General features: G+C 37.4%; 3 protein-coding genes and 1 non-coding gene across 4 annotated transcripts; 2 read left to right on the forward strand and 2 right to left on the reverse strand.

The window, feature by feature from the left end:
• Positions 1–2,333: 2,333 nt before the first annotated feature.
• EV154DRAFT_533530 (uncharacterized protein) lies at positions 2,334–4,695 on the forward strand (the record flags this gene model as incomplete). Its single annotated transcript, XM_051603980.1, has 10 exons — positions 2,334–2,461; positions 2,588–2,747; positions 2,801–2,932; positions 2,991–3,167; positions 3,230–3,375; positions 3,442–3,460; positions 3,485–3,556; positions 3,611–3,873; positions 3,941–4,159; positions 4,217–4,695. The coding sequence occupies 10 exons, from the start codon at positions 2,334–2,336 to the stop codon at positions 4,584–4,586; spliced, it is 1,686 nt and encodes a 561-aa protein (XP_051450176.1). The 3' UTR covers positions 4,587–4,695.
• A 1,942-nt stretch (positions 4,696–6,637) lies between these two features.
• On the forward strand, positions 6,638–8,037 carry EV154DRAFT_533536 (uncharacterized protein). The gene is made up of 4 exons (XM_051603981.1): positions 6,638–6,998; positions 7,054–7,120; positions 7,413–7,686; positions 7,773–8,037. Exons 2-4 carry the CDS (start codon positions 7,105–7,107, stop codon positions 8,020–8,022), a joined length of 540 nt encoding a protein of 179 aa, XP_051450177.1. The 5' UTR covers positions 6,638–6,998; positions 7,054–7,104; the 3' UTR covers positions 8,023–8,037.
• A 216-nt stretch (positions 8,038–8,253) lies between these two features.
• EV154DRAFT_533541 (uncharacterized protein) lies at positions 8,254–9,482 on the reverse strand. The gene is made up of 5 exons (XM_051603982.1): positions 9,198–9,482; positions 8,862–9,131; positions 8,705–8,797; positions 8,576–8,644; positions 8,254–8,523 (listed from the first exon to the last, which is right to left on the reverse strand). The coding sequence occupies exons 1-5, from the start codon at positions 9,451–9,453 to the stop codon at positions 8,291–8,293; spliced, it is 921 nt and encodes a 306-aa protein (XP_051450178.1). The 5' UTR covers positions 9,454–9,482; the 3' UTR covers positions 8,254–8,290.
• A 766-nt stretch (positions 9,483–10,248) lies between these two features.
• On the reverse strand, positions 10,249–10,320 carry EV154DRAFT_t171. The gene has a single exon. It is a non-coding gene; the product is annotated as a tRNA-Pro (tRNA).
• Between the last annotated feature and the right edge of the window lie 1,101 nt (positions 10,321–11,421).

An 11,421-nucleotide genomic window follows, 5' to 3' on the forward strand; every position in this document is an offset into this window, starting at 1 on the left:
GGATTGATTCCTCAGCTTCATTTTGATTTTTGTATCGCCCTTCACCACAAGCAGGGTTGATACAATGTGATTGCTGCACGTTATCATCAAAAAGAAAACATCCTTCGCGACACACATCATACATTTTCACAGAATCAATGCTGCCTTTATCAAGTAATCTATGAATAGCCTCTGGAGAAGGAAGTAACCCGCCCAAGTCTAAATAGCAATTAGTATGAAAGGAAGTCTGTGAGTCAATATTTAATTTACCTGAGACAGCAACAGGATCAAGGTAGGAAAGAAGGTTTCCATTGACATGCTTTACGACATCACGCAGGACCTGTCTTGAAACACCGTTATGGTCAAGAAGCTTAATTAAGCCTATGCCAAACTTTTGGATTATGTTCCAGTTGTAATCGTGGTCAAAGTGCTTGTATCTGATCGCATCTTCGAACATGAAAGCATCATCGCGTGCTAGTTATTGTAGCAATACATTGTAAGTTAGAAATTCGTTACTATGATTTTAATTATTATTACCTGCAGCTTCTTCCATTACAGTATCATCGTCCGCATACTGCTCATCAAGATTTTGGACGGAAGTAATCTCTTCTTCAGCATCATCTTGTGTATTGGTATTGATATTGTTCATTCCACTTCTTACTGCAAACAAATGGCATTTTACTCTTCGTTGATGCTCGACCATTCGAGCATGGTTTTCAAAAAGACTGTCGCAATAGCTGCATGTAAAGTTACGTGATGAAATCATGGAATTAAATCGAGGGAAGTGTTAAAGAAAGATGCCGTAATCTAATCCCAACATAAAGTATTTAACGCAGTTGCATTAACCACTAGATCCAATTTTGAATCCCAGACGGCTGTCATTACGTATTGCAACTAGTGCTAATTTTTTTTATATAGTGGCATGGATTATATCATGGATATGATGTAAAAACCATGACGTACAAGAATATGGAGAATATATATATAGCGCGTTTTTTCTGACAAAGCCGTTTTTATCAATCTACATCATAAAATAATTTGAAAATGCCCGCATATAACACAAATGACATGGTTCGTACCATCATCGAACTTCAAAAGCTAGTATTTGATTTGCAAACCGAAATCCGATCCAACCACTCCCAGGTAAACGATTGTCTTGACGCCATGGAAGAACGGTTGATTGGAGGGAGCGTGACTGACATGACACCGAGAAGAGGTAATCATAACATGGCATTGGTATACTTTGACATACAACTAACACGTTTTTATAACAGTCGATCAGATGACCGAGCAATCGGCTGTCAGAAGTATCGCTCGTTTTCCTGGAGGTAAAAAGCCTGACACTGGTATTGTAACCGAAAAGGGTAAACCTAATAGGATTAGTGACAGAGAGGCACTCTGGGAGTTCTTGTTGTGTGTTCGACCTGATTTATATCATACACCTGAGGAAAGTCAAGAAGAAATTGAAATGAAGAACGTGGAATTGAAATCCTTGTATGGTGTATTGAGAGATTATGCTAAATCATGCATCACACAATTGAAGGCAAAGGTCCAGTCAGACCCAGTTCTTAGCATAAAGACATGGGGTATGCATTCCCGTGAGCTCAAGATGAAGTATATCCTTGCTTTGGAAGCGCTGGCCAGAAGAGGTAAGATAGGTTTGGATCAATGCTTGGATCACTGGGGAGCTAAAAGACTGCTGGCTAGTGTTGCTCACAACACATTGGGAGATAAGGTACGTACATTACAAATAAGGAAGTTCGTTTATTGTTAAGCAACTAATGTAATTTTTGTTTTGCAGAGAGTGTCGAAAAAGAAGTCAAGCTCTTTGTCCGATGATGAAGAGATCATCCCTCCTGGTCTCTGACTAGAGCAACCAGAGAGTTTCTGTCCAAATAAAAAAAAAGCCACTTCCTTTTCACCTTATTACAAAAAACTTTACAATGGGAAAATCGAAAATCGCCTTATGGCGCGAAATGGAACAATTTAAACGACAAATGCTTTTGAATCCCGGTTACGAACTTTCAGAGAGTGAAATCGCTTCATTTCAACCCTCTCCTCCCCCAAGACGCCAACCACGTCAAAAAGCTCAGGCACCGAGTTACGACCCTATGTCTGAATACCCAGCAGACGATGACAACAATACGACCGTCGTCTTGCATAATTGCACCATGGACCCTACACCGGCTCCAGCACCTCGCAAGCGTCGACGAATCCGTATCGGTTCGTCTGGACCTATCGTTAAGGCTGTACCTGCAAAAGTCAGTCCTGCTGAAGCCAAAAAGGAAAGGGCGATCAGGTACCAGAGAAAACTGGAGGTTTTAGCCAACAAGTGGGGAAAAGTGCTTAACAACATGTGCGTTAACTACCTTGTTTTTGTTGGTCAGCAACGTGGCTTGCCATCCACTGAGATTGTTTCTCCAGTTGCAATCGATTGCCAATGTGGTAGTAAAAAAGTACTTCTGACAAAGACCGTCAGAATGTACTTTTTCCATGGTAAAGAGCAAAATATTCGACAAAATACTAGTATACTCTAACCCTGAATATAATTTTGACATAGCCATTAAGGATGTATCAGTCAGTTACTGCAGCTGTAAGCCCTTGGCAGAAGCATTAATTTTGATGGGTATGTTTCCTGCTTCGCCCACAGACCACAAAATGCCATTCATTTGGGTTTGTTGGGCTATTTTAATGAAGTTCGAAACACCTTGAAGTCTTCTTCTGAGGGTATTACAAAGTTGTATAACAACTTGCAAGGAAATCCACTGGTAATTAATGTTTTAAAATTAATATTCATATATCTAACCTATATTTTTGGTAGACATCCTTGTCAGTGAACAACTTCCGGACCGTATTCAACTTGTACAACAAGGTCATTTTGTTGACAGAAGAAATGGTGAACGATCGATCTTTGTTGAAAGATCAGGCGATGTGCTGTCCTGCTTGTCCTAGTGTATGTTTCCGTATTAAATTATAGATAAAATGAAATCATAACCATCTTTTGTTTTTAGAGGGACTCCATCCACCCAATGGATCGCATTTTCATTACTATGGATGGGTGCTTTAGTATGAAATGTAAGTCGAAAGCAAGTCCTCTTGATCAACTTAATTTGGTCAACACCGTGGAGAACGCATGGTTGAAGCCTGAATGTGTTGAGCTTTATAAGAAGGAAAAAGCTCCTAAAGACGTAAGGATTGTATATTAGGGCGAATTAATAACTAGAGTTACTGATGGTATTTTTATTAATAGGCTCTCATGAATGAGAACACATTCAGAGCTGCAGGTAATGGCGCCTCATACAAGTCAAAGCTGTATCCCGTAAAAGGAATTTTTACGGTTTCATGCGCGCGCCATGACCTCACCCTAAAGATGGTGGATATGGATAGTGGTGAAGGGTATGTGATAAACATGCCAAAAACATTATGTACTAATCCTAATTTTTTTTTTTTTTTTTTTTGAAGATTCAAATATCCACTATCTGTTTTCCACCAACTGTTTTAAGAGGACAAGGACAGCATTGTTACGCCCGTTAATTTGATGTACGACATCATTTGTGTCTTGGAGAAGTCGTTGACCGTAACATCTTTTCAATATTGTTGATGCATAAATGCTAATGTATTCTTATGATAGACTCACTTCCCGTACTTGACTGCTAACGGCACTCTTGCACTCCCCGTTTTTCATGCTTATGCGCATGTTATTAGCTGTCAGTCCAGCTTTAATTCTAAAAACATTGAATCGTACGGCAGGGCTGACGGCGAGGCATCGGAACGTTTATGGTCTTCACTCAGACCATTCGTCACCATTACACGTCCGATGTCTCAGGCCAACAGAAGGCTGACTCTTACGTTGGCCATCCGCCATCGTAACATGGAAAAAAAATTGGGGAATGGGTAAGATGTTGTTTTTGTAAAGGAAATGGTGCATATCACTAACGACGTTATTTTGGTTTATAGCAAGTGTCTTGTACGGGAAGTACAAAAATACCAAGAAGATCCTGGCGGCAGGATTAATCAAGTTGAAGGATGTCAATCAGGAGGAGATTTCGTTGGCTTGGGAGAGGCATCTGGCGTTGACTCGAAGCGGCAAGTCGTGCAGCAAAATCTGGAGTGATTGGCCACCATCACTGGGATCTGTAACAAGATTTTATCTTTTGGAGTCGATCTTGTTCAGATTTAGGTAATAATGAAACGATCACTAAAAATATCTCAATTTAACATGTCTATTTTATCACAGAGTTAAAATGTATGAAAACTCTACCGGTACCAGCAATGCGGCCATTGACAGATTAGATGGTGTATTAACGGTATCGGCCAGTGATGGTAGTATCAAGGTAGCTGGGGAGACCTTCTTCATGCAACAAATCAAAGACATCGAGAAGAAGCAGGAGAAGGTCCTTGATGAAATTAGGCAAACAATACCTAATTTCGTACCCCACGCCTATGCCGACTTGTCCGCTGAAACAGCCCAGCTCTCCCTTGGATCTTGGGAAGATTTCGTCCAACGAAAAAAGTTGCTTTTCAAGGATGCTATGCGCGCCAACCTGCAAGCTTACAAGTTTACCACCAGCTTGATGTTCAAATCTGGACATATTGGTAAGTCCTAATTTTTTGTTTGTTGTTATACTTAAATTCTAAATATTGTAATACGTTATAAGGTACAAAGCTTGCAGATCAACATGGCAAGGCCCTTGGAAAGCAACGAAAACTCCTGGACATCTACAACCAGGAATTCCGTAAGTACAAAATTGTTATTCGAAGTTTAGACTACTGAAATCTTTATTATAGAGGAAGGTGTAACTGCCGCAACTTTCCTGGATGGTAACAGCCAGTTTTGGGGGATCGATCTCCACCCTTTAACGAAAACATGGTTGTGTGTGAGGAACGCTGGAGAAGAAATCAAACTTCTTAAGGTAAGTAAAGCATTATTGTCAGATACATTTGAAATTTAACTTAAGAAAATATCATACCAAAACAGCGTGAAGCACACAACCTGAACTCCAATATTGAGGTGGAGATCAAGAGGCTTACCGAGGCATTGGCTCTCAATGGTGCCGAATTGGAGAGGGCAAATGATGCGGAAGAGAAACGGTTCTTGGAGGGTGTAAAAACCTTTTTGATAAGACAGCTGGACCAGAGCAATAATTGGAAAACGCACTCGAAGCGACACCTGGTGTTGCTGAGAGTTGCAATTCCTACCATTACTGACTCTGGATTACAGTCTGACACTGCCAGACTCCTTGATCCGACCGCTGATGCCGATGAGGATGAGGAATCCCTGGATATCGCAGCGGAAGGCAATGAGGATAATGAAGAAGAAGACGATGAAGAAGAAGACGATGAAGAAGAAGACGATGAAGAAGAAGAAGAAGAAGAGACTGCAGCTGTTGATAATGAAGAACAATAAAAAAATAAAAAATAAATATAATAAATAAAAAAAATGCTCAAGCTTAATATCAAGGTCTTAATTCCTTCATGGATCATTAAAAGCGCAAACTTTAGGCTCGTGTACGATCATGATAAGGGGCATATTTGTTGAATGCCGCCGGGGAAATTGGTCTTTTACCAGAGATTTAATTTTAAGCTCGGGCAAAAAAAAAAGCGGCACCCGAGTATGGATTAATAAAACGACATTTTTTAGGCTCATACTTTTTTTTCAGCAAGGATTAATAAAATCTTAATTTCATAAATGTCGAATTTGAATACACTATAAACCAGAATTATTTTAAATTCATATTACAAGAAACCATCGAATTACATTCAATATTAATTAAATACTATACTTAAATCAATATATAAATGTTTCATGGCTTGAGCGATGTATAGTATACGTATAAGTTTTTTTTTGGATCATTTGTCATTTTGAAGCTCTTTTTTGACATTCATGCTACAACTGGAAAGACAATCACTAAAAGTATTAGCACCATCTGAAAGCTACAAGAAAATAGAGTATAACTGCATTTAAAAATACAAAATTAAACATACTTTTTTTTTTTCAACAGGTATAACCACATATTATGCATAATTTTTCAAAATACATAATTCGTTTTTAAGGATTTTTTATATAAAAACATGTATAGACAATATTTTTTTTTATTTTAAAGCTCATATCATATACTATATGTTTACAGGTTTTAGAAAATACCAAATAAAGAGTACTTTCATCAGAAGGGACTTACTCTGCATGTAAAAAACTAATTTGCAATGTTACAGTGCGAAAAACCAAGAAATCGGAAAATGATCAAAATAGATGCAAAAACAAAAGGTTAAAAAGACAGTTGAAATTCACATGTATATAAAAACTTAATTTCTTTTGACCTGTATGGTTTTTGTTTACTTTTATTAAGAAAAATATCGTATAATGGTCAATACAGACACTTCCTGGATATGCAGATCCCTTGGATTTGATTGGCCCTATTTAATTTTGCAAGGAAATGTAAAAAAAAATCACTGAATTGGTTGTATGATCAACCCAATGATATTATATACCTCTAAATTCATATCCACATTTAAATAGTATATTTAGAATATAACTATAAAAAAACTGAGATCTTTCATACTTGAAAACATTTATTATTCTTTGTTTTTGTTGGATATTGAAAAGCAGTAATGATCATGTGTGCTAAAAATAAAGCTAGAGATCGCCCATTTTTTTAAAAAAAAAAGGAAATTCAGAAAAAGTGAGGGGGGTATCCCAAAAAAAAATCGGACATACAAGAGTAAAATTTTTTCATCCAATCGATGAATAATTGCGCAATCGAATCATTTGTTCGGTCCAATAGAATTAGATAATTTTTTTTCTATTAGAAAGATACAGCCCTATACCCTGCGAATGTTTACTTTTTCCTCCCCTACACTTTTTAACTTACATGGCATCTCACCTTTCTAGCATCAGGTAGTTTTAACATAGTATTCAAGTTACTATTGTGCTTGAACCAAACGTATCAAAAGTACCGTGTTTACTTCAATAATGTCTTTATCGTTTCACGTTTAGGCGGCAAGATCCTATCGTTTAAATGAAGTAAGTATAATCTGTTAAATTGACGTCTCATAGAAACATAACTAAATTTTAATAATTTACTTTAGACAGTGTATTGCGTTTGCTGATATATAGACGTTCCCTGCATGTCGTTGATCTCTGGTTAGAATGTCTCGTTCTGTTTGAGACATTGGAATTTCCCAGACGGAGGAACATGTACATGGGGAAGGTCTGTTTGCATGTTGTACTTTGCAATAGCTATTAGTCAACACCATTTTGCTCAAATAAAATTCTGACCCTTATGTTCATCTGTACACATGTTTATAAAAGAAATACTACTTTTTTCTCTTCCTTTCGCCTTTTACCTTTTACCTCTAACCTAACCTTTTAACCTCTTTATTATTGTACTAACCAAATCGATAGCTACGCATTATCCAAATGGCTATTCTCAGAGACTCCAAACCCGGATGCGACATAGATAGAACTCGTTGCCATGTCTGTTCAAGGGAATTTTCATCGCCATCTAACAGAAACAAGCACGCACTTCGGTTCCACAATACACCCACCCCTGCGAATGTTGGAAGACCCTCATTAGGTGGAAGGAAACAAGCTAACCATAGGTACTACAAGAAAAGTACAACAGAACAAGTCAGACCCAAGTGTGCATTGCTTTTGACATCAGCAAGAGAAGAATTCACGGCTTTGGACAAAGGGTTCTCGTTAGCGCTGTATCGTACTTACCTTAAACAATGGCATTACAACTCGAAAAGTCCATACAGATTATGACTCTCCCATCACTCAACCATTGGCAAAGCGACTCAAGCTACTGGGAATTTTTGACATTCGAACTCGTGATCCGTTACGTACGGAATTATGAATTGTTCTTTGAGCATGAAGTCTTCTTTAATTCGACGTCTCCCCTGAGTGTTATATATTCTAGCAATAGCTACTCTCGCGAGCATATGGTTGTTTGTCAAAAGTTTTGGACTACCCCTATGTCCAAATTTAATTGTTTACTTAGAGCTTACTGTAAAGCTTTTATGGGATATTATCATGCTCAATAATAAATTGACTTACATATTTTAAATCAAATAAAACATATTGTCTTCGCATTATTTTACGAAAGATTAATAAAGTCTTAAACTAACTTCCAGCCTTACACAATTAAAGAGAATAGTATACATTTTTGTGTTTATTTTAAAGACTCATACATTTTTGTGCTTATTTCAAAGACTCATGGCATTCGATGCGAAAACAAAATAACATGACATTTTTAAAAAGTAAATTTATTTTTAAAAAACAAAAAAAAACAAAACAAAAAAACATTTACCTTTAATGCTCGGCATCAGGGTTTGGAGGTTCTTCCATTCTCTCCTCCGGAAGAATAAATGAAATTTTGTTTCCATTTACGGCCCTCAGGACAGCCTTCATGTTGCTAATTGTCTGCTCTGAAGCGTGCTTTATAGGGATGCCCCGGGGCCAACCACGCATGAACAAGTCAGCAGTTCCATCACAAAGCTTTTTGTAGGGAAAGGCTTTTGCATTTTCCGTACCAGGATGTTGTTCTATTAAGTAATAGTTAGTGTTATGGCAATTCAAAGTGAGTAAATGACTTACGGTACATCTGCAAAAGTCTTTCCCTGTATTCTTTTCTTAAAAGATTGGCGCTCTGGTCGTGGACTCTCGCTATTAATTGTAATAGTCATGTAAGTAACATATCCATAAATAGTTCAAAGTGATACGTACCCTTTTTACTGGCCCTTTGGGCAACTCCCAGACGTTGCATCACATTGTCCTGGATTTGTTGGCCCAAATCTTGTTTCAGGCCATTACAGTACGCTATAGATAATATTAAAAAATTAATAATTACTTTTAACACTCTTTTTGGGCAGCCCCAACTTACCTCCAACGGAAAACAAGGTCAACACGGGAGTTGGGAAGCCATCTTCCGAGGTAGTGGGCTTCAATCGGACAGAGAGCAGCAAGAAGTTTGAACCACAAATGGTATTGTAAGCGGTCAAGTGATCTCGGAAGGACCTGAGTGCCCGGGAATGACGCAAATGCATCTCGTCCTCACTCAAATTGGAGTCGATCCGAGCACTCTTCACAAGTTCAGCCTTGTCTTCCGGTCCAAGTGCCTGGTACAATTGGGAGGCCTCTCTCTGGAAACTACCTTTTTAATATGTAAACAATCATGGTTAGTATTTAAGTGAGCATTTGATATAGTAAGAAAAGCTACCTTGAGGTTGGTCGCCAGAGGAAGAATCGGCTTTCTTTTCGGCAGCCAGTCTTTCAGTAAAAATATTGTATGGACTTTTACGTTTGACTAAAATCAAAGAGGTTGCCGTATAATGAAAGCCAATCGAGGCCTCAGCCTCTGCCTTGGTGACATTTTCTTCTTTGACCAAGATTTCTGCTGTTTCTTGAATCATTTCTCTTATCTTAGCGTTAAGATCAATGATGCGTTGCTTGTTGATTTCTGAATAACTTTCCATTTTAAATTTTTTTTGGTAAATAGGAAACGGTGAAGGGCAGCAAGTAAGCCCCCCTTGTAAAAAAAAAAAAAAAAAAAAAAACACAGTCCCCTGCGGTGCTGGGTGCTGTCCGGGCAGATCAAATGGGTGTGTGGCATAGTGACCGACTGATTTGAACTGATTAGTCTATTGTTCATTGTGATCCGAAAACCTGACATCGTTTAATACTAATCTAGTTGTAGATATACTACATGTACAGTCGTTGTTATATTTTTGGAATAAAATTCTTATATCTTTAAGGCTTATCCGTTAACTTAGCACCGTTTAGTGCAGTTATATAGCTGTATAGCATGTTTGCAGTTTCATATTCTTCATATAAGTAGAAACAAAGGCGAGGAATCTGTTGAACTTTACGACCTCTATGTTTTCTGTAACTATAAGGACATCCTCAATGACTTAAGAAAGTGTTAAATATCAATGTAGTAATATCTTACAGCTACTAAACGCAGAGTGTGAGCCTTCAGGCTTGAGCAGACAGTTTTGAATCTCAGAAAATAAATGAAGTAGACTTCGACCGACTTTTGTGGACTCACCGTAAATTAATGTGTTAGAGTAGATTAATTTCGCTGCTAATAGCAGTTTTATTGATTAATTTTTTATTGCAGTTCAGATATATGTGGTGACATTAATCCATAACATTGCGGGTATTGCTGGCCAAAATCTTCGTGCCGGCGATTTCACCTTTGGATGAACAGTGTTACCGGCTCGACAACCGGAAACAAAAAATCACTACACGCACCACATTCGTGTTAAAAAGGGCTTCTCCGGGAATCGAACCCGGGACCTCTCGCACCCTAAGCGAGAATTATACCACTAAACCAAGAAACCAACCATGTTTTTGTCAGTACGCCAAATTATGATAGCAGAATACCAAGGCCACCTAACCACACGACATAATGGCGCGTTATGTTTGCAACGTATATGTTTGATATGAGTAAAAATATTTGAGGATTTATATCGATTTGAACGAAGTTCTCGTATAACTAGTGATTGGGGTTAATAACTACTTTTTAAATTCTACTATGTTGTAGAAAAAATTAAAAGATATATTTTTGCAAGCAAAATTATTCAAATTGGATAATTTTTGATGGAGCTATGAACGATAGTAATATTAGCAGCATGTAATTTTTGTTTGGGGCGTGGATTTTTTATGTAGGGCGAGAATTTTTGATGTAGGGGGAGATAGGATTATTGTTCATCCCGGAGTTTTAATTTTTTTTTTTTTTTTTTTTTTTTTTTTTTTACAGCGTACGGTTGATTTCTCAGAGTATGGCATTGTATGCGTTATAACTTTTTGGATTCCTCACTATATTAACATGCATTACACTGCGGCGTGATAAAAAGAATGATTTAACCCTCAAAGTGACTTCCAGCGCGCTGTATTAGTAGAAACCCCATGCCTTTTTTTTTTTTTTTTTTTTTTTGGGGGAGGCGGGTAGCATTTTGAGCTGCGCTTTTTTTTTTAATTTATAAAAAGCCCAAGTGAGAATCGAAAAGTCTTAAAAATTAAGTGGGTGTTGACTGAGAATCGAAAAGTCTTACAAATTAAGTGGAAAAATGATCACTTAAAAATGATCACTTAACTATGTGTTCGTTTTATGAATGCTGTTAGTCATAATTTCTGAAATTCAAGCTTGGTTTTACTTTCTTTTCTCGTATCTATTTAACATTAATTCGTATTGGAATATTTTGTATTTATGTAAGACACATTTATTGGGCAAAAGATGGTTCATCATAAGTTGTTGATATCATCACAGAGGCGAATCCATGGTACGAGGTTTTTATTTAAAGCAGTATTTATAATTTGAAACAGTCAGCACACAACATCTTAAGAATACATTATCCCGAGCCTTTCACATAGTTTTTATGCAGTAAGATTGAAGTGAATTAAAAATATTGATATGTCTGATCATAAATCGTCAAGTATTA

This window comes from Mucor mucedo, assembly GCF_025094135.1.
Source record: "Mucor mucedo strain NRRL 3635 chromosome Unknown EV154scaffold_282, whole genome shotgun sequence".
Taxonomy (NCBI): Eukaryota; Fungi; Mucoromycota; class Mucoromycetes; order Mucorales; family Mucoraceae; genus Mucor; species Mucor mucedo.